The following is a 23,812-nucleotide window of genomic DNA, read 5'->3' as shown; positions in this document are numbered from 1 at the left end:
TTATTGTTATGTTTTACTGATTTTTTTTATTTTTTTTTTAAATGATGCAACTAATTTCTATAATGACTAAACTTTGTAGACTAGACCACAACTGTGGCTTATAGTCAAGAATTCATCCACATAAACTTCATTGTTATTTTTACAATTTTTTTTTTTTTTCAGGCATTTCCTTCCCACCTACTGTGTTCTCCAAGCATTCTTACTCTGCATATAGTCTCCCAGGATATTCACTAGGCAGTCTAATGTGCATCTACTTTCCTCCCCATGTATCTAAGGGAAGGGGGAAGAGCTTGTAGTCTACCTCACTGCCTCCTTTCCCTGGTTCCATAAACCTCCAGTATTATGCTATCCTCCAGGCTACCTAATTTGGAGCTGGGAAGCTGGAAGTATAAACTGGCTACTTGTACTCCTGCCCTGAATCTGGAAGAGAGCTGAGAGCTCCAGTTAGCTCCTTCATCTGAGGTCATGGAATTGTGTGGTCAAGAGGACCTGGATAAAGAATGGGGTAGTTCATGCTTCTTAATGCCATTGTTGAATGTTTTCTGGAAACAGAGGTGGTAATGCTGCTTTCATTTGCTTTATACTTTCATCATTTCTCCAACCATAAGCTAGAAATACTTCTTTGTTTTAACAAAGGCTGAGATTCTGTTGCTGCGATTCTGTTAAATAGGGGGCAAAAGACAGCAGATTCTGTGACCCCTGAACATGTAAGTCCTATTTGAGTCACTATATTTTTAAGTCCAGCAATGAAAAAATCTTATTAAGAGTCCATGTCTGAGAGTTCCCCTTTGTTGAGAACATCCTGTTAGTCTTATTTAATATGAATGAGGAAGAACTTTGGAGCTACTGCTATCATATTAAAAATATGCAGATGAAAATTACTATGATGAATTCAGTCAGACTGAAGAATTCCCTACTAGTGTACCCCTCTCATTCCAAAATCTAACCTAAGCTCCAGGTAATGGTTCCTAAGTAGCTCTAGAATTCAGACCTTTCTCTGTACTATGACCATTCATATTTCAACAGATTCTTTCCAGAGGTGTCATTACAATAATAATCAAGGCAACTGGCTCTTTAGAGAATATTTGAGCACAGTATTCTGTAAGTGTCAGCTGTAATGAGCTAGGCTCTTTGATATTGTATTTCTAGAAACGTGTATGTTTTGATACATCAAAAAATCAAAATTTTACAAGTATCTTTTCTGAGGTAGACCCTGACAATGTTAATGTTCTGTTTAAACAGTGAGAGGAAAGATTGTAGAGCAGAATAACAGGCCCCCAGTACTTTGAAGGGCCTCAAATTGGAAGAAATCATTTTTGGGGGCTTCAGTAGGGACTACAGGGGAGAAAATTCTGTAGATGGTCTTCCTTCTGTTTCATGCTTGTTTGCAGGATGGATAGGTCAGATATCGCCTCTATATTAGGGACTTTGCATTTGTTGTCTAGTGTTTACAGTGCATAATGAACTGTGAAGATGAAATAGATAATTTTGAAGATCATTCTCATACAAAACTGTGTAACCACTCTAATATCCAAAAATAAACAGACAGTAAGTGAGGACATTTTTCTTTACCAGAGGTGAGTGTACACTTTGGTCATACAGTACAAATGATGTCTGTGTATTGCTTCGTAGCTCATAGCAGTTATTGTTTTGGGAATGAAATGCTGTACCCATATTAAAAACATAATACGGCTTATTGAAAGTAGCAGTAGTTCTAAACAAGCATTCGTTCCCAAAAACACATACAGCATGTGGCTGTACTGTAGCATCTGATATTTATCACAGGAAACAATAATATGACAACAGTTTGATTAGCTAATAGAGGAAATGTTTCATAACACTTGTAATATTGTATATTTATAGACCTAAATTGTAGGTGTATGCCTAACCAAAGAATAGAATATAACATGACTTGAAAGTCTCTCATCAGCTGTTTGAGATTTATTTTCTCTGTACATTGTTCCCATATGAGTTTTGTGCCAAAAAACGATCAACCCACTAACCAAGGTCAGTTGAAAACTGTCTTACTTCCTCCAGTCCTAACCCACAGGGAAGATGGAAATGACATCTTCCATTTCTATTCAAGGCTTACTCCTTCAAAGGAAGAAAGTACACAAAATTTGCTTCTTAATAGAAAGCTTTTAAGGTAATTAAACTTGTCGTAAGTATGTGAACAAAAGTGGGGAAATTCCTGTAAAGTTGAAAGACTTTCAATTACAATAACATTCTTATTAATTAGGTGAGAAAAAGAATGTGATTTTAATTATTGTACCGAGCTTAAACAGTCAAATGTTTTCTGTTTTAAAAGAACAGTTTGCAGAAGAATTAGACTTAGTGGGGGGAAATTATACGAAGGATACACAGTTTGCTATATGTACCTAACCTGGGGATCTACTACAGGCCTCCTCATCAGGATCAAGAGCTAAACGATATATTCTCTGGGCAGCTAGCAGACGCCACACAGGTGAGGGAGGCGGTGGTCATAGGAGGTCTAAACTATCCAGATATCTGCTGGGAGGAGGAGACAGCCAAAACAAGCCGCTCATGGAGGTTCTTACACTGTGTGCAGGACCTCCACCTAACCCTGGTGGTGTCTAGTCCGACCAGGGGTAGCACCTTGCTTGACCTGGTCTTAGCAACAGGGGATGATCTCGTGGGGAACATGTGAGTTCATGGTAGCCTGGGAGATAGTGACCATCACTTGGTTGAGTTCACTATCCAGCAAAGGGTGGGTAAAGTAACTAGTGGGGCTAAGGTGTTGGACTTTAGAAGGGTCATCTTTAGCAAGTTTAGAAGGCTAGTTAGTGAGGGGATGCGACTCAAGAACGTAGAGCATATGGGGGTCCAGGAGGGTTGGAGTTATCTCAAGGGAGTGATCCTTGGGGCTCAAAAGGAGTCTATCCCATTACGTAGGAAGGTAGGTAAGGGGGCAAAAAAGCCCCCTTGGCTGAACAGAGAACTCCAGGAGAGTCTGGGGGCAAAGAAGGAGATGTATAGGCAATGGAAGCAGGGAGCAGCCACCAAGGAGGACTATATCTCCCTGGCGCGCTATGGCAGGGAATCAGTTAGACAGGCCAAGGTGGGGCTTGAGCTCAGGCTGGCTTCAACAGTCAAGGACAATAAAAAGTCCTTCAGGTAGATAGCAGGCAAAAGGAAAGCTCAGAGCAACATAGGGCCCCTGCAGGACCAATCAGGACAGTTGGTGGCTGGCATGGGGAAAAAAGCAGAGCTCTTCAATGAGTTCTTTGCTTCAGTATTTCCAAGTAGCGACCAAGCCAGTTCCCCGACCTCGATGACTGACGGATGTCCACATGGCACCAGTCTGCCTATGGTTAGGTCTGAAATAGTTAAGGAGCTCCTGGAGGAGCTGGATGGGTACAAGTCAGCAGGCCCGGATGACCTCCATCCACGGCTGCTGAAAGAATTGGCCAGTGTCATAGCTGAGCCACTGGCACAGCTGTTCGAGCACTCGTTGTGCTCTAGCCAGGTCCCTGAGGACTGGAGAAGGGCCAATATGGGGCCCATTTTCAAGAAAGCGAGAAGAGATGAGCTGGGTAACTTTAGACCAGTCAGTCTATTTCCTCTATTCCTGGGAAAATACTAGAGAAAATAATTAAAGAACACATTTGTGCAGGCCCAGCAGGGGAAACAATGCTGAGGGGAAACCAGCATGGGTTTGTCACAGGTAGATCCTGCCTGACAAACCTTGTAGCCTTCTATGACCAGGTCACACACTGCCCGGATGCGGGAGCCGAGGCTGATGTCTTCTTCCTGGACTTTAGGAAGGCCTTCGACACAGTTTCACACCCTATCCTCATTGGGAAGCTAGCAGACTGTGGAGTGGACGCCTACACGGTCAGGTGGGTGGCCAACTGGCTTAGGGATCGCACCCAGAGAGTGGTGGTGGATGGCTCCTTCTCGGCCTGGAGGGAGGTGGGCAGTGGGGTCCCGTGGGGTTCGGTCCTTGGACCGATATTATACAATATCTTCATCAGTGATTTGGACGAGGGTGTGGAGAGCACCCTCTCCAAGGTTGCTGATGATACCAAGTTATGGGGCAAAGTTAGTACACCGGAGGGAAGGGAGCAGATTCAGGCTAACCTGGACAGGTTGGATCAATGGGCAGAGAGAAATAGGATGCAATTTAATAAAGATAAATGTAAGGTACTCCACCTGGGAAGGAGGAACCCCCAGCACACCTATAGGTTGGGAAGTGTCCTTCTCAGCAGCTCAGAGGCAGAAAGGGATCTTGGAGTCATAATTGACTCCAAGATGAACATGAGCCGGCAGTGTAACGAGGCCATCAACAAGGCCAATTGCACCTTGTCGTGCATTAGCAGGTGCATGACTAATAGAACAAAGGAGGTGATGCTCCCCCTCTATGCGGCACTGGTCAGGCCACAGTTGGAGTACTGTGTCCAGTTGTGGACACTGCACTTCAAGAGAGACGCGGGGAATCTCAAGAGGGTCCAGAGGAGGGCCACTTGCATGATTAGTGGCCTTCGTGATAGACCCTACGGGGGGAGGTTGAGAGAGCTGAATCTCTTCAGCCTTCACAAGAGACAGCTGAGGGGAGATCTTGTGGCCGCCTATAAATTTATTAGGGGAGGTCAGCGGGGAATAGGGGAAGCGCTGTTTACTAAGGCACCCCAGGGAGTAACTAGGAATAATGGGTGTAAAGTAGTTGAGAGTGGATTTAGGTTAGATATTAGGAAGAAATTTTTCACAGTAAGGGTGGCCAGGATCTGGAATGGGCTTCCAAGAGAGGTGGTGCTATCACCTAGCTTGGAGTTCTTCAGGAGGAGGCTAGATAGTCACCTGGCTGGGGTCATCTGACCTCAGTCCTCTTTCCTGCCAGGGGCAGGGGGTTGGACACGGTGATCCATTGTGGTCCCTTCCTACTCTACATTCTATGAATCTATATGTTCAAATGTATAGAGTTATTAGCATAATGCAGCATGCTTAGAAGACACCTGCATTCTTTGGACACAGAGCCAAAGAGCCATCCTGTTAAAAAATGAACAAAAAGATCCTGCTACAAGCAGAACAAGGGAACAAACTTCCCTTGTTCTGCATTCACACATTCTCCCCCTTCTCCAAATGTTTCTTTCTATACAGGTTGCATAAAAATATTAGTTCATGCTTTAAATGTGAATGCACTTCTGCAGGTATCAAACTTACATACATTGCACATGTACAATAAACACGGTGTGTGGGTATGTGCACTTGTGCAAATACCCAGCCTTTGTGCATACACTTTGCATTGTCTGTCCTCAAAATTTTACATATCCTTTTAAATATTTGGGCCACTTTTCAGGTATCATCACTATGACAGGGTGTTCTTTTACCTTAAAAGACTGTTTGGATTGTGTTTTATGTTTCTTTGCTGCATAATAATTCACCGTACTTAACTGAATTGTCAGAAGCAAATGGATGTCACAGGGATGTTAATTATTCATGAATAATGACAACTGAAGAGCTGGAAGAATCAGTTGCCACAGTTCAACCTGTCCGTTTAACTAGAAAGTATATAATAGTACAGATAACATCAAGTGTTCAAAAATCCCGAGTCAGGCCATCAAAATCATGAGATTTGTCTCAAAAGTTACAAAATTTTAAAAGCAATACATTATGACTGCCTTCATATTTTTGAACATTCTAATAATGTTTCAGCTTGCCTTCTAGTTTTTAACCTTTAGGTTCATGTTTTTCATCTTTATTCAATATTCTAGTATGTTTACATGACTAGTGCCTCAAGCAGCTCACTGAGTATCACAGTAAAATCTCAAGAGTTGGCAACTATAGATGGAGAGGACCCTAAAAGATGGTGGTACTTAAGTATAGGTGTGACAGAGCTAACTTCCACTTCTATTTTGTGAAAAAATCTTGATGAACAGAGAAGTGGTTTCTTCTACAATTTATTTTTTGTTTAAAAAAAAAGGGGGGGGGGGGGGCAGAAATTTGACCATTCAACCAAATCTTGCCTTTGTTTAAGTACTGAAAAGTGAACTGTATAAATTAAAATATGGATGCATCCTGTTTCCCTGTCTAATTTTTGTTTTTATTTGCAGTCTACTCCATTACATCTAGCAGCAGGCTATAACAGAGTTCGAATAGTCCAGCTTTTGCTTCAACATGGTGCTGATGTTCATGCCAAGGACAAGGGGTATGTGGGACTGGTCTGCGCATTTTCCATTTTCAGAGTGGTTCTGTGTTAATGACATTTACAATTTTTTCTATTGTGTGTTGTAATTCAGTCTGTCTAAATGAGTTATTCTTCAGCTGAAGAATTGGACTTCGTTTATTTCCAAAATCAAATTTAGTGCTTTATGTTTAATAATCTTTGAGGGTAAAAAATTTGAGAGTTGAATTATGATGATGATTTATACTCCTTACTTCTGTAGTCATCTCTGTTATACCAGCATTAAACAAATTTATATTTTTAAATTTGTGCTTTCATGGAATCATAGAAAAATAGGGCTGGAAGGGACCTCAGGAAGTCATCTAGTCGAATACAGTACTCAAGGCAGGATCATTCTTATCTAACCCATCCTATTCAGGTATTTTTCTAACCTGTTCTTAAAACTGCACAAACAACCCTCTCACCCAGCTACCAGGCACAGTGCCCCAAAACACCAAGTATACCCTAACTTGCCACAGGTAAAACGGGATTGTGGCACTGTGTAGAACGGCGGGGTCACAGGGGTGTCCGTGACTAGCTGTGTGACCACGCCCCTCTCCACCCGTAGGACACCTTTCGTTCTCACCTGCCACACTTTGACAGAATAATAACAGTAATAAGGAGACTGCCCATGGGCCTTTGTGTGACCCCAGTCCAACTAAACCCCCACTGGGTTTCCTTGGCACCCTACTGGTCTGTCCTTCCCTGCTGCCTTCCACTTCCTGCTGGGGCACTGCACAGCTGCCCTCTGTTCGTCCTTCCAGTGTTGCAGTGGGTCTGACCCTGAGCAGAGGAGCAAGACCTTATAATCAAGAATCTCATGGTGTTTTCAGTCCAAGCTGAAGCATTATCACACCCCAGTCAAAATAGCCAGCCTTGGCTGTAGCCAACACATAGTGCTTTTGAGGAAGGCAAAAAAAACCCAACAACCCACAGACCGCTGCGGCAACTGGAGGGGGAAAATTTCTTCCTGGCCTCATGTGGCAACCAGCAAAGTTCAAAAGCATGGGAAGATCAAAACACTGCAAGCTGGGAACTGCTCTGCAAGCTGGGACTTCTGCACTGCAAGCTGGGAACTACAAACACAACTCCACACAGCCTTACTGGAGAGCCAGAATGCCCTCTTCTGTCATCCTATTCCCTCCATGAACTTATCCCAACTTCTTTTAATCTTTTTCTTTTTCATTTATGGAACTTTTCTTCATTCTCTTGCTGCCAAGCATGGTCTTCTCTAATGTCTACCTTCTCTGGGGTTACTGAGTTCTTGTGATCTCCAAGCAACTCCTGTACTTCTAGCTGTTGCTCTTAACAGCATGCTGCTGGTATTGCTATTCCTAGATCATCCCTGACCAATGCTTATCCAATCTCTTCTTGAACCTCCAACAAAGGAGATTCCACTGCTTCCCTAGGCAGTCTATTCCAAGGCCTCACTCTTGTAGCAATGAAGAAGCTTTTCCTGATACTCAGTCTAAAGTTACTTTACTGCAATTTCGATCCATTCCTACATGTCTGACTTTCAGTAGTGAGAGAGAAAAAGTGTTCTCCCTCTTTATGGCAGCCCTTCAGATACTAACATCATCTATCATGTTTCTTCTTCTTTGCCTTTTCAGTGAACTGAACAAGCTTATTGCTCTCAACCTTTGCTCATTTGGTTTGCCTTTCAAGCTCTTTATCATTTTGTTGCCTGTCTTTGGACCCTAACTTTTCCAGGTCCTTTTTAAAATGGGGAGCCTGGAACTGCACACAATACCATAGATAGGACCTAAACAGCACCAGGTAAAGTGCTAACTTCCTGTTTCTTTCATCTAATGTTCCTGTCGATGTAACCCAAAACTACATTTGCCTTTTTGCAGATGCATCACATTCCAACTTATGTTGAGTCTATGGTCCACCAAGACCCTAAAAACTTTCACCATAGTGCTGCCATCCAGCCCATTGTCACTCCTTTTGTATTTGTGTTTTTGATTATTCTTCCCAAGATGCAGTGCCTTGCATTTGTCAGCACTGAACTTCATCCCATTGGCTCCAGTCAAGCTTTCCAGTCTATCCTCCCTTCCTCCCCCCACCCAGTGTGTTTGCAGTCCTTCCCAGTTTCATCTTGTCTGTTGATTTGCTCCAGAAGGTCTCTATTTGAGCATCCAAATAATTAATAAACATATAGAACAGCATCAGACCTAAGACAGACCCTTCTGGGCTCCACTGGAAACCTCCTGCCATTCTGACATGTGTCCATTTATAATTACCATTTGTTTGCATTTTTGAGGCAGTTGTCCATCTACCTTGGAGTTCTGTCTAATCCAGATATCTCCTGTTTGTTTATGAGAAGGTGTGGGACTTTGTCAAAAGCCTTACAGAATCCAAATCCAGCATATCCACTGCTTTCCTTTCATCCACCCAGCTAGTTACTTTGTTGAAGAAAATCAGATTTGTTTGGCATTATTTTTTCTTAGCAAATCCATATTGGTTGTGTGTCATTAGGTTTTCCTCCTCCAGGCAGTCTGAATGGCCAATGGCTATAATATGACTCCAGAAGTTAGGCTAATCGACTGTAATTCCCTGGGTACTCCTTTTTGTCTTTCTTAGAGAGGCACTATGTTGGCCGCTTTCCAGCCCTCATGTACCTAACCTGTCTCCCACAGCTTGGTAAATGTTATTGCTGAAGGCTCCAAGATCCTGTCTGCCAGTTCCTTCAGTCCCTTAGGATGAAGTTCATCAGGCCCTCCAACTTGAATTCATTCTGACCAAACAAAAGATTTCTGCCAGTCTTTTTCATGATCTCATCCCTCAGCCTATCCCCTCCCTTATCCAAATAAACCTTATAAGTGAAGTGCTCTGGTTTGATTATTTTTTTTGTGAAGATTGAGTTGAGTACCTGTTGAGAAGCTATGCCACCTTTGAATCTTCTGTAAAGAGTTCACCCTGCCTATTTAGCAGTGGACTCACAGCTTCCTTAGTCTTTCTTTTCTGACCTTTTCTTGTTGTCCTTGGCTTCCTTCGCCAGGTATAGCTTGCCTTCTTGCTTTTGTCTGCAAGTTTCCTCATATGCTTCCTTGGTTGTGTGCCCATCCTTCCTTTGCCTGTTTACTTTCCTTTTAATTTTGAGACATCCTAGAAGCTACTTCTACAGTCCTATTGGTTTCTTGCCATTTTTCTTGTGTTTACATCATGTCAGAATAGCTTCTTGTTGAGCTTTCAATACCATGCCCTTTAGAAGCTGCCAGCCTTCCTGGGCCCTTTATCCTTCAGTCTTTCCTCCCATGGCACCTCGCCTACTATTTCCCTGAATTGGTTGAAATGTGCCCTTTTGAAATCCTGTCTCTCAGTTCTGTATCTTTGAGTACTCCTTACTAGATGGCAATCTATGGAAACTCATGGGATTTAGTATTATTTTAGCAAATAATACCAGATTTGAGCAAAAATGAGAACCAAATGCTATATAAGTTTTTTGTTTGTTTGTTTTTATAAAGCACATACACTTAAAGTCTTTTCTGGGACTTGATTATCCTGACAGATGTATGCTTGTAAATCCCTTTAATTTCCCTTTAATTTCAGTGAGATAGGCATCTAGTTGTACAGTTTCTGTCAACAGTAAGAATATGAAAAGGGACAGCAGTTTCTCCAATGAAGTGAGATAAAATGTTTTATTTAAGTTGTATGTTTCATGTCCAAGTAAAATACTATAGCAAAAGTACATACATGATGGGTTGGGAAACAATTTGTTTTTGACTCTTGGTATATGGAAACTGGAGGCTTACGAGAATGAAGAGTCATTCTATATGATGATCTCATAGGAGTTTTTATTACTATTCAAAATCAGGTCACATTGTATTTGCTGTGTATACCCTTGGTAAAAGGCATTTCCTGTCCCAAACTCATTCCTTGTTGTATACATAGGCTTTATGGGAAAAAAATTGCTATGGGTCTGTCTTGTCGATCCATCAGCCAAGATAAGAGGTTCTCTACATTATGATTTATCTTCTATTAATTGAGAAATTCAGCTCAAGGATGTCTAAAAAAGAGCGTTAATTGACTTTGTCACTTTAAAAATATTTGAAGTATAATGAAATGTTGAAGATTGATTTTTTTTAACTCTTTTAGCTGTATTTGCTGCTGTTTTTGTCAAAAGTTTTGAAACTAATTAGAGAGCATTATATATAGTTTCAACAGTATGTTTAAACCTTATGTTTTGTATATTAATTTGGATACAGCACCATTAACAGTTTTTAATGATTTTATAACGTTCAGATCTAATAACCACCTGAAAAAGAATTTCAGGATTAACAGATTTATGAGATTAGAATCATCTGGCTTGACAAGCAGATTTTAGACAAAAACTAATTGAAGTTGTTTGGTAGTACCAATCAGGAATTCAAGCTAAAATAAATTACAAGAATATTTCAGTTATTCTAAAACCAAGCAATATAAACCCAGAAAATTCCTGAAGAACTGACATTTTTCAAGACAGTGGCCATCTTTGATAAGGTATTTCACATCTTCCAAACCATGAGAAGATGGTAGCCATGTTAAAAGCAGGCAGTTCTTTGTGGAATCCTCTGTCTGGGATAGCCTTCAGTTTCTGTTTCTCAGTTTTCATGGATAAGAAGTAAATATGGAAAATAACTGATAATTCTGAAACTATTTCTGTAAATGTAGTGTTATAATTTCTTGAGGGGAAAATAAATGAATTAAAAATGATTATTTTAAAAAGAGCTCAAGATTTATGAGGTTGGTCCCCCCAGAAAATAGGATTATAATTTATTATTTATTTGCTTGCTTACTTGTTTTTGTTTTTTTTTAATTCTGCTGGGGCAAGGGATAAGGGGATGGTAGGGGTTGCCTGCTCTGTCATATTTAAGAGAGAGTTGCTTTTGGTGCTGTAGGAGTTCTCAACCCAGCTCAGCCCAGTAATTTATTCAGATGCCAATCTCCAAATCCGTTTTGTTATCTCATTCCCTGTGTACGTTCTGCTTACCCCTCACTAGCCTCCAAGGCCTAGAAAGAGCGGCAGCAAGTTTGCCTTCTTCCCCTTGTAGGCTGGAGAGCGGCTCTACTGGTTCTTCACTGTCTTCCCAGAACAGGTATTACCGAAAGGACTAGCAGAGCCATCCTCGTTGCACAGAAGAGGGAGGGGGCAGGAATAAGGGAAACTCTTTCTTTCCCCACCATCCCCTATAAGAGCAAACTTGGGTTTCTGAGAGTTGTGGGAAAGAGCTCTGTCCCACTCCTGAGCTGTATTTGCTGACTGTGAGGAAGCAGGTGGGGCAGGCAGCTGGTCAGGAAAATAGGTGGCTTTCCCAAGCAGGGCTATAATTCATAAAAGCACTGGATCTTCTTAAGTAGATACCAGACGTGGTCAGAGAAGATATATCTCATCTGTTGAACCAGATAAATAATAACAATCACAACAGTTGGGAGCACTACAGAAGAGTTCAGTAAGTTTTAGCTTTTTTTCTTTTAAATTATAAGGACAAAGAAAATCTCAAAAACTTCAGAGTTCCTGCAACATTTTCTTAAAAGCCATCTCTAACATTAATTTTAAGTAATAAAGTAATGGGTTTAATTGTTGAATCCTAGAAAAAATGATATTGAGGGAGTCAGTTAATTGAGAAGAGGGCATTCTGCATTTTGTATATGTAACAATGAGGTTAAATCTATGTTTTAAAATGCAATATTCATCCATATCTGTGGAGCCATAACCACCCTATCTGGCTTTACTTACAGACTGGGCTCACTGTCTTTGTTTTATTGCTTGTCTCTTTTGCTGATCTTTTAAAACTTATGGCTTTCTCATAATATAACCTTTGCTTGTGATTAGTCCTGCATCATTTGCTTCATCAGTTTCATTTTAAAGTGCAGACTCTAGTGACAGAAATTCCAATAACCCTTAGATAGTTGCAGTCCTTGTACAATGAAATATATTTAAAACTTATAATGTACTTCAAAAATGCAGAAATGTCAGGTTCTTCTTTACTCTGGAGTAGCTGTTTTAATCTACCATCTGTAAATATTTGTACATCATAATATACCCAGAAGCCAGGTAACATTGTAAGACAGTTTTTCCTTTCACACAACATTTAAAATGAAGAGGCTTGTAAATATAAAGTGAAGAAATACACAAATTTGTCTTTACCAAGTTTAAAATTAATCAGGTTTTATTTTCCTTTCGGTAGCAAGAAAGATAGTTTTCAACACGGTGAATGCTTATATCACCAATAATACATGGTAGATTAAACACTTAGATTGTGTCACTCAAATATTTTTAATAACAGTTGTGGGCAATAGATTGCTTTGGAAGGTTGGAATCCCACAATATAATGAGAATATTTTTATATTTGAAGCAAATATAAATGTTTGATTTAAATATAAAAGCTTCTAAATTCTTACTAGAGTAAAAATTATCTGAATTTTTTTAATGTTTCCTAAATATTTGTTTTAATTTTAAATACCTATGTTAATATTTAACTATTATTTGTTTTATTTCTCTAGTGGACTTGTGCCCCTTCATAATGCATGCTCATATGGACACTATGAAGTCACAGAATTGCTACTTAAGGTAAGTGGAGGAATGCAAGAATATTTATTCCATTTTTCATACTTAGGAAAAATGTGGTCTATTCATATGATAGTTAAACGCAGAGGCTCACTCTCTGTTAAATATCCCAATTTCTATGCCCGTGATTAATTCAGAGGCACAGGATTTTGGATTTGAAACACACACCTGCACTGCTGAATTCAGTATTTCTCCATTGAATGTTTCCAGCCAAATATTAACTGATCATTTTTCCCCTAAAGATCTATTGCAATAAATATTAAATTAATTCCAATATTCCTATTTTTGCTAGGTGAAAATAAATTAATTATTTTTCTTTCACACTGAAAACAATTGAAACAACTTCAAAAATGATTTTGACAAATATCTCTAAGTAATTATAGTTCATTTCTAAAATGAAGAATTCTTTTCCACTCTAGCATGGAGCCTGTGTTAATGCTATGGACCTCTGGCAGTTCACACCTTTACATGAGGCTGCTTCTAAGAATCGTGTAGAAGTCTGCTCTTTGTTGTTGAGTCATGGTGCAGATCCAACACTAGTCAATTGTCATGGCAAGAGTGCTGTTGATATGGCTCCAACACCAGAACTGAGAGAGAGACTGACTTGTATGTATTGCAATTATGTCATAATTAATGAAGAGTGTTGTTGTTATTAATAACCAGGGAACCGGGTTTTCTACTTGCTATAGAAAAACATAGATTTTCTCCTTTAAAGGAAAAAAACGCAGGAAACCACAGGTTTCCCCTTGCATGCTGGAAAAGTTCCATCCTGCAAGGGGCTGCTTGGGGCTTGAGGGGGTGGGACGCAGGGGGTACCACACGCAAGTGTATGTGGCCATCAATACAGCCAAGCAGTGGCATGGGGACTGGCTCCCGGGAAGGAGTCGAACACTAGAGGTGACACATCGGTGCGGGGGCGGGGTGGCATGTGCTCCCCCAGACTTGTGAGCCCACAGCAGACATGAGGCTGCAGCCTGTCCACCTCCATGGCCCAGTGGGCAGGACCTGGCATGGGACAATGGAGCTGGGCGGGGAGACTTGCTGCTGCTGCCGCCACCGCCACCAGGTACCCCATGCCAGCCATGCCGCCAACGTGAGGCACCCCCTGTCTGCCCATCAGTAGTGGGAAGGCCAAACTCCATGCCACCACTGCCCCCACTGCTGCCAGGCAGGCAGGGACACCTCACCTTGGCAGCACGTCTAGTGCAAGGGTCCTGGCAACAGTGGCACCAAGTCTCCCTGCTCTGCTCTGCTCTACTGCATCTGGTGCCACCCGCTGGGCCATGGAGGCCCCTGGGGTGGAGGGCAGCAGGGTGGGAGCCCCATAGCAGGCAGCCCACATCTGTCCCCACTCCCCACAGGCTCCACTCAGCTCTGCTCTGACTATCTGGCCGGCTGCGATTGGTGGTTGTGTAGCAAGGAACGGTCAGGATACAGCTGCCAGGTCCCGTATCCCTGGCAGCTGGGGGCCTATTTTGGTAGGGCAGGGGAGTGAGGGGCCCCAGGAGGGCTGGGGGGGTGCAGAGCTGTGGGTTGGAAGTGAGGGGCCCAGGGGGCTATGGGTTGGGAGTGACGGGCACTGGCATATCAGAACTGCTCAGCGCCACAAAGGAGGGGGAGCTCTGATTTCTCCATGATAAAAAAACCAAAAGCACATGCCAAAATATATAGGTATTTAGAATTTATTTTATTCTAATGATAATGATTGAGGCACTCTGGTAGGCTTCCATATCTCTTTAAAATTGTAAATATATGAATAAAACATTGTGTTCAACTGCTACATAGAGAGAGAGAAGCATTTCATTTTAATTGCAGAAGAACGTGGGTTTGGGATTTTTATTTGAGAAGAATTTGGTATTTTTAAACATAAAACCAGGATCCCTGCTAATAACACATTTGTCAAACCAGGTTTCTTATAGGTGATAGGTAAATGCAAAACAACAGAAGAGCACACACCAACTGCTGAAACTTCCTTAGCCTGACGAAGGGTTTTTGAACCCAAAAGCTTGCTTAATAACTATTCTCCAACCATTTGGGTTGGTCTAATAAAAGATATCAAATTCACCCAAGGAACCTTGTCTGCCTATGTCCTTAGACCAACACGGCTACAACCCAAACCCCTGCAGAATGTACCTTAGTTTTTCATTTTAAAACTTGAGATGTCAGTAATCAGAGTACATTATAATTAACTTTTTTTTATTGTAAGATGCCCTGGGCCTCTTTTGGGGAGGGTGGTACATAAATTAATAGTTCTTACCTCGAGGACATTAATTCTGCCTTTTCTAGGTCAGGGTTTAAGATTGCACCTTAAGCCAGTGTTCAGAAGGGTATAGAAAAATGCTCCCTTGCTTCTTAGTTAATTGTAGTTAGCTTACTGAAGTAACATTTATAAATCTAACACATTGCTGAATATTAAGTATATCGATTTCCCCAACAGATGAATTCAAAGGACATTCTTTACTGCAAGCAGCCAGAGAGGCAGACCTAGCGAAAGTAAAAAAGACACTTGCTTTGGAGATCATTAATTTCAAACAGCCACAGTCGCATGAGACTGCACTGGTGAGATTATACAGTCAATTCATTTCTTTTATGATATATGTGGTAGCAGTGCTACTTGAGGGGTTTTTATTGCTAGACTATGAAAATGTATTCATCATCTAAGATTGTGGATATGCCACCAAGCGTTTTATATTTTAAAAATAAATCACTATCACAGAAGTAGTGTTGTTCAGTTTTTCCTTGAATTTTGTTTTTTATGGTGGATTTTTCCAGAAACCCTTACATACGCCACAGTTGTCCTGCTCATATTGTGACTGTATTTTCTTCTAATTGGATTATCATCTTTGTAGCAACTTCTGCTGGTTGGTTGCTTTGTCTTCTGCTGTAACAGTGTTCCTCTCCCCCCCTTCCCCACTCTCTTGTTTTTTCTGGAGACTGGATGCAAAATTTTAATTTGGGGATGCAGAGGATGACAGTGCAGGCAGGCAAAATAGGTATGTCCTGGGGCTCTGTGAAGGACTGAAATAAATTGTCAAGCCACCTCACCTTTTCTTTCTTTATTTTTTTAATGAAGTTTTCCACCAGAGCCCAGTTAAATATGTTTTTTGATTAAAATTGTCCTTTACACCAATACGTTTATTTAATATTAAATTATATCATCATCTGATGGAAGTCAGAAGTGAAATAGTTTACAGCACTCTTGCAGTAGATGGTCTCTCTCTTTCTGTGACTAGTGTCCTGTCTCCAGCAGATGGCAGTAATTTTGAGCTCACAAAGCCTATTTGATGTGACACTACTCAGATCTGTCTAGCCTCCACTGTTGCTGTAGTGACTTACCAGAGCTTGCCAGCCATGCGTTATCAATTTTTGCTGGGGTCTTCAATATGAAACATAGTTATGCATCACAAGAGATAAAGCAGATCAATAATACACTGGCTTTTGTGATAGTGTTGTAGTAGATTTGGAGTGTTGTAATTGTAGCTGTGGTGGTCTGGAAATATGAGATGCAAGGTTTTTTAGTTATCTTTTTTATTGGACCAACCATATACTTGGGAAAAATGTTGGACTAACGTTTGGGCACCAAGTGCCTTTCTTCAGATGACCTTCGCCTGAAATAGCATATCTGCACTAACCAAGTGTGAGTATGGGCATTAGTAATTTAATTGGCAATTGCTTCTGCTCTCAGTTCATCATTTGAGGAATTAGGAAGGCAAAGAGCATAGAGTAAGTAACTTGTTTTATCAAAATGAATTGAGATGGTCACTATTAAAACAGTATGACTGGATAGTTTTACTTTGTTAGAAAGAGTAGTAAGACATAACTACATGGTGGTTAATAAAAACCCTGCAATTGATCTCAGAAATATCAGAAGCTCTATAGGTCCTATTCTACATGGACCATTAATCAGCATGTGTCCAAGATGGTCTTTTATTTCAGTAGTGGACTTTTCTGAAAAGATTCCGAACTTTTTAAATAAGAAGGAAAAGAATCAGTAGTCTGGGGAGAACAGATCACATTTAAGATGACATAGTTAATCCCTTCTTGATTATGTTGGTGGCTTTTATTAAATAAGAAGTATTCTTATTACTAAAATACTTTTTACTAAATAACTACTCATTTTATCCTTTTTTTTACATTTGCAGTACTTGAGCTGCTCTTGACTATTTGACATTTTTGAACATACAGCAACTATTTGACCTGAAAAATAAATATTATATTATTTATAGCACTTAAAAACTGTACTTGCTGGAGGTACATGTCTGAAGGTGAAAAGCAGTCTTAAACTTTGCAGCAATTTAGCTAGATCTTTATTTATCGTTACAGTCCAACAGCTCATATAACAAGAATTTATTACTGTGCATCAGCATGGGAAAAAGAAATGTCAGTATCTTTAACATTTCTCAGACTTCTGCTTCTGTGGCTAACTTACTGAAAGTCACAGTATTTGACACCTAGAAGTGTGGGACTTCCATCCAAGAGAATGTACACAAGTTTCTCCACTCTTTTCACAATATGGTGCTTACATTTATAATAAAAGTAGAAATATTCAAAAACACCTAGTGGTTCTCAGGTAGCTGTTAATTTGGGGTGCTCAATTTGAAATGCTCCAGGACTGTTTTTCAGTTGTTCTTTTCTCAGAATGGGTTTCCAAAATAATTGGACACCCCTGAAAATTTCAGAGTGTGACGGGTTCTAAGGAAGAGGTGTAGCCTTCCAGGGGAGCAAGGCCTACCATCCTAACCAGGTATGTGAAGTCATGGCTAGAGATGTGGGATCTAAGCCAGAGTTGCAGCCTCCCTCACAAACCAACTAGCCACCTGGGCTCAACTATACAGTGGGGAGAAGAAAGTATGTGACAATGTAGGAAAAGGCTGTGTCAAGTTATTTAGGATTAGCAGGGATGTTGATAGACCTTGCTCCCAGAGATCCCCTTAAAGGTGTATCTCACTCCAGACGTGAAATAAACTATTCTAAGCAAATGGATTTATTTTCTTACAGTTGGCTTTATAATATAATCCCATATATTAAGCACTAACTGAAAACACGTACCAGAACAGCGATTAGATTAAGGTTAACATGTTCAGTATACATAGAAATAGAAGAAGGAGCAAAGCAAACATTTTGCTATGGAACCCAGGGGAGGAAGCAGGAGAATTCCAGTGTAAGGCTTTAGAAGCTCTATGCAGAAGTAAAATTTTAAAATCCCTTTACCTTTGCCTGCCTTTACTTATTGCATCATTTATTGTCCTGGTATCTTGTTTACACAGTTGGAGACTTAAGTATTTCTCATCTGTGACATGTAGTTATAAAATCAAAATTGTTTTCAGACTAGAATAATTTAGCATTGATCACTATCTTGCATATTGGTCCATGTGTCATATATAAAGACAGAAATGAGGTGTATTTCTTTGGGATTCTGGGTATAAACTTTGCAGTCTGATACTCAGTAAAATACGTAAAGGTGATTCAGTGGACCTCATAAAATACTTCAAAGTCTAAGTAGTTATAATAGTAATTTATGTTTGCTTTATTATACAGCACTGTGCTGTGGCTTCCCTGCACCCTAAACGAAAACAAGTTACTGAACTGTTGCTCAGGAAAGGAGCTAATGTTAATGAGAAAAACAAAGAGTAAGTTTCTGAAAATTTGAGCAAAATTTTCCAAAGGTTTTAGTAGAATCAGGAAAACAGAACTAATTGATATCATTTTCCCTCTAGCTTCATGACGCCTTTACACGTTGCAGCTGAAAGAGCTCATAATGATGTCATGGAAGTTCTGCATAAACATGGAGCAAAGGTAAATTTGTAAATATCCATCATATAATTTGTCCATTTAAAGTAGGGTTTTGAATTCAATATTTGTTCTCCTGACTCTGTCTGAAACTTTCTATATGATTCTTGGCATTTGTTTATAACAACCAGTGAGAGATATTGGATCTTTAGCATTTGAAAATTTGGCTTATTTAAATGCCCGAATAAGGATTTAGAAACTTAACTTTGGTCACCTGCCCTCCACTCTGCCCTTGTTTCTAAATATCTTCCCCCTAATTTTCAAAATTATTTTGCTCCTTGATAGTTCTGGTAGACTTCCTAGATTTAGCTCTTAGTTGCCTTCAAGAGGGACTGCTAAGGGTTCCGTCAGTTTTGAAAGGCAAGGCGCACTATTAGATGAATGCCTTGGCTGTGAAATTAGGAGACTAACTGGTTATTCATTTTTAAATATCTTGTCCTCAACTATTTATAATTATTCTTGATTATCTATCCAGCAGATCCTTCTGTTAATTTACCTTTGCTCTAGGTTATAACCAATATTCACGCACATTTTTGTAAGCACGCTGTTAGATGCGCTTACAAACCAGCGGTCTTTGAAGTTGTAAGTTTACAGGCAAAGATAAATTCAACCCCACGATTAGTGCAACCTCTATCTTTCCACAATTTCCCTTTTAGATTACTGTAACAGTGGATGAGAAGGTACAGTATGATCATTGTTATTTTGCCAATTAACTTTCCTCAAAGGCTTGTTTTTCTTCATGAGAGAGAATTTTTACCATATAAAATGTAAACAGTCTCCTTATTTTTGCTTTTAGGGTAGCTCAGTTTGCTACCTCTCAGTCTTCATCAGCATCCATCTAGCTAGAAATGAAGAAATATACCTGTAATCACAATCTATAATGTCACTTCTGAACTAACAGGAGGTGAGAGCAATGTAACTGTACACATAGTTAATACAAGTCTCCTTATTTCTTCTTATTTTAAGACATTGAATTGTAATTTAGGGGCCTATTTAAGAGCCAGTTTCCAGAGCTCAGAATCTTATTCGCTTCTAAAGTGGTTTGATAGAATCATAAACTATTTTAATGATGGTATCATGGCACAGTATATCATATTCCAGAAATTTGATACAGTTGCATCTCTTCTAAGACTTTTCTAGGAGGATTTATTTTAGAGAAAAACATTTGTGCTGCTCGTTCAAACCATGAATTATAATCAGATCCCTAAACTTTCCCTTAATATTGAACCTATGCAGTGGAAGTAGAAATCTTATATGTGCTTATAGCACCAAGCAATCACTCCAGAGCAAAATTTTCAAGAGAATTTGCTACTGGCAGTTCTCATTTAGGTATCTAAATAAAGTGGCCAGACTTTCACAAGAGCTGAGCCTCAAATAGTGCTTACTGCTATATAGAGTATTTGAATCCAGAGCACTTCTGAAAATCTGGCCCTTTCATCTAGGTACTTATAAAGCCAGAGCTCAGCTTCCACTTGAAAATCTGGCTTTATCCATGTAGATTGAAATAAAAATTGGAAAGTGGAATTATGGGGAGAAAATGTACTGACATGATTTTTGTTAAAAACAATTTATACTGACACAGACCTAATGTATGCCATGTACAGTGGCCTTCTTAGCCATCAAGCACCTGTCATATTATCTGAAGTTAGTGATCACTTTTGTCTTGAAGCACAAAAGACTGTTAAATCCTAAAAGTTTTAATCTAGCAAATTCAGCTGCAGTGCGTATCATTGAATATTTAGAGAAGGGGAAGATAGTGTCATAATTAAAGTATAAATCTCAGACCCTGGAGACATGGCTTATTTTCCTTCTGTGCCATAATCGTCTGATTCATTTTGGAAAATCCATTCACACCTTGATTCAGCAAAACACTTAAATGCTTGCTTAACTTTGGTAGGACTACTCCTGGTTAAAGTAAAGCAGATATTTAGTACTTTAGCAGATTAGGCCATGAGTTTTTTAGACCTCAGTTTCCCTAACTGTAAAAACCTTATATTGCCTTACAGAGTTTTTCCACGAGATTTAATGTAATAATATTAATGAAACACTGAAATTTTTCACCTGGAAGGTATTCTAAAACTGTCAGCTAATAATGGTAGTTTTTGATATTTAATCTTACTATGGCGCTTACAATACTTCTCTTATTAATGCTCGGCTTCTTTCCTACACGTTGGCTACTACTGTATAATGTGTAAATGCTTTTAAAATTAGTTTAACAGACATACTTAACATCATTTTTTTTTACTTTTGAATATTAAACCGTACAACCTTATCATTCCATTTCTATAAATTCAGTATGGAATAAAATTTAGAAGCAGAGAATGTAGGGTCTCAATTTTTCAGATATCGGTATTTTAAAAGAGATTACTTTATCCAGTTGCAGGTTTCCTGCCTTGTCAAGGCTTTTCACACTGCTGTATAGATATTTTCCTTAGTTTAAAAGGTATACTCGTGTTTGCTAATCCTTTTGTTGATAGTCTCTTGTTTCCTGCATTTTGTTGTGTATGCATTTTCAGTTTCAACTCTAAAAGGCATTCTGGTTTAAAATATAGATCAGGGACTACTGACAAAAGTGGAATTTTCCTGGATAAACGTATTTTCCAGTAATTTGTATATGTCTGAAAGGCAGCTTGGATTTGTCCAAGGGTAGATTGTGCCGGACTAACTTGATGTCTGCTTTTGATAAGATAGCTGATTTTCTAAGCAGTGGTCAGTGTCATTTGTTTGGATATCTGTAAAATATTTCATATGCTGCCACAAGGGAAATTGCTCAGTAAACTGGAGAAAATGGGGTTGAATAGAGAAATAGTAAGGAACTGACGAAGGAGGAAATAGCAACAAGGTGGTGTTGAAAGGGAGATTATCAGGCTGAAAAGAGTTGCTTGGGGAGTTTCTTAAGGATTCTTTATTCAGGATTGTGTGACATAGCAAAGTGAAGCTGCCATTGTAATAAAATCTTTTTTCTACCTGAAAATACATTTACTCGATGTAGATTTTTTATATTTATTTTAGAAGAATCCTTATAAAAACCTCAGTACCACTAATTTTGCAAACATCAGCTTAAGTGCATGAGAAAGTTATTATGAAGATTCTGACAAAAATACTATTGTCTACTTAACTTCTTGTAGGATTGAAAAATGCCATACATCTAAACCAAGAGTAGAAAAAGGTCATATGCGTAATATTCCCATGATAAGCTTCTAAGTAAAAGAAATAGGATTAATCCTACTAAATATGTCCATTTTTTTCTTGGAACTGCTTTGCACTGAAAGGTTCACAGTAGAGTAACCTGTAACTCCTTACATGCAGTGTATGGAGGCCAACATTTGGGTGAAAGAACCCAGACTAGACTTCCCTCATACTGGAGGGCATGTTGTAGATGGGCATAGTTCTCTCCCATTGTCGTCTTCTGCCAAAAAGTTCAAATTTTGCAGAAGGCAGCTGGAGATTCCCCCAAAGGGGAGTGAATTTTAAGGTAGCATAAAGGCCATGCACCCACTTTAGATGATGCTGGAGTCAGAAGGAATGGTCCTTTCCTTAGCAAACTGGTCTAGTTCTTATACGCTACAGGAACAGCCATTAAGTTGCTGTAAAATATACCAGGAACATAGGAGTCAAATGAGCCACTTTAAGCTACTTTCTTTCCTCTTCTTTTTGGGTCCTGCACCAGTTGCAGCTCACCTATCTTCAGGGTATGAACTGCAATATTTGCTGAATTATCCATCTTTAAGGTTTCATGATTTTTAGCAAAAGAGAGGTAGGAATTAGGGATGTGCGAAGCTTTGGTCGCCAATTTGATTTGGAGAATATTCGACCCAATTCGGAGGCTGAATTGTCAAATCTGAATTTAATTGCGAGACCCATAAATATCTCCAAATCAATTCAGAAAAGATTTGGAGATTCGGCAATTCGAAAGGCAATCTTGCAGGGAAGCAAACTGAGAAGAGGGAGGGGGATGGGGGGGGAAAGACTGCCATCTGTATTTGGCTAGTGACTCTGATCTTTCCATGAGTTTCCTTCCAATCACAGTGCTCTGGGAGAAGGATGTAGAAACAGCATACTTCACTTTATCCACCTCCTAGATACAAAACCTCATGGACTCAATATAGACATTGGATTTATGACGCACTATAATCTTCCTGACATCTGACTTCCCAGGTACTTCTCCACTTTTACCTGCTACATCCCCATTCTCCACCCCCCACTCCCAGCCTCTCTCTCACCTCCTGGTGCCTCAATTTACATTTTTACTGACTGGCTTTCTTGCATGCATGCATGCCAGCCTCTGGCTTCTTCACCATTCATTCCATCCAGGAAGAGCACACACCAACTGCTGTTGCTTCCTCAGCCTGAGGAAGGGTTTTTAAACTTGCTTGCTAAGATGTAGTTCTCCAGCTGCTCATTTGGCTTAATAAAAGATATCAGATTGACCCAAAGCACCTTGTCTGCTTATGTCCTTAGTCTAATATGGCTACAACCTACACCCCTTAACACAAACACGACACAAGTTTTGCTTTCAGAACCTTGAGGGACAGTTTCCCAGAAACCCCTGCACCTATCTCCTTGAAACCTGGCAGGCAACATCCCTGCTGTTTTCATACAAATCTGCCCAAAAATGACAAAGTGATAGGTATTTCAGTTTTTCCCCATTATAGTCTATGGCTGAATCACTGAATCTTTTGAAGCCGATTTGGCCGAATCAATTCAGGACAGTGACCCGAATCTCTGAATCGAATCACTGTCCTCCAAATTGGTCGAGTCCAAATCAAATACTTACCTATTCGCACAGACCTAGTAAGAATCTCCCAGCAGCTTGGTATCTTTGAACCTCTGAGGTTTGGATAGTTGTAACTTTTTGCTTGTTTTCCAGACTCCATTGCCTCAGTTTCTGCTAGAGTCTTTCTGCTTTAAACCAAACATCTGTTGCCATTTCTTGTTGTCTGCTGTTGCCAAAAGCTGTTTCTTGTGATGAACTTCTCTGAAGTTTTTTTTTTAATTAATCAGATATGGTTTTCAGAAGTTAACACATTTGTAGGCACGTATGGAGGAAAGGCATAAAGTTTGAGAACAAAATTCCACTTCACTCCGCAAGTGACACAGTACTTCCCAAACTTTTCCTCAGCATGGCCCCATTTCCTCAGCTTGGCCCCTCACTCCAAACCCACAGGCCCCCACCCCCATGACCCTATCTGCTGATGTTGCGACCCCATTTGCTTTCACAGCCACAGTTTGGGAACCACTGCACTAACACATATACAGGCAGTCCTCAGACTTATGACACAATTGGTTCC

At 39.9% G+C, this 23,812-nt stretch overlaps 1 protein-coding gene across 1 annotated transcript in view; it reads left to right on the top strand.

The window, feature by feature from the left end:
- The window catches only part of TNKS (tankyrase), a 255,631-nt gene that overhangs the window by 173,867 nt on the left and 57,952 nt on the right, over positions 1 to 23,812 (top strand). The window contains exons 6-11 of the mRNA XM_059722215.1: positions 6,072 to 6,166; positions 12,668 to 12,734; positions 13,151 to 13,337; positions 15,169 to 15,290; positions 18,270 to 18,361; positions 18,449 to 18,527. Of these exons, the coding sequence (XP_059578198.1) occupies positions 6,072 to 6,166; positions 12,668 to 12,734; positions 13,151 to 13,337; positions 15,169 to 15,290; positions 18,270 to 18,361; positions 18,449 to 18,527 (642 nt within the window). The remainder of the gene's footprint in view (positions 1 to 6,071; positions 6,167 to 12,667; positions 12,735 to 13,150; positions 13,338 to 15,168; positions 15,291 to 18,269; positions 18,362 to 18,448; positions 18,528 to 23,812) is intronic.

The sequence above is a fragment of the Alligator mississippiensis genome, chromosome 2, assembly GCF_030867095.1.
Source record: "Alligator mississippiensis isolate rAllMis1 chromosome 2, rAllMis1, whole genome shotgun sequence".
Classification (NCBI taxonomy): Eukaryota; Metazoa; Chordata; order Crocodylia; family Alligatoridae; genus Alligator; species Alligator mississippiensis.
This window is presented reverse-complemented; position numbering and strand designations above follow the sequence as displayed.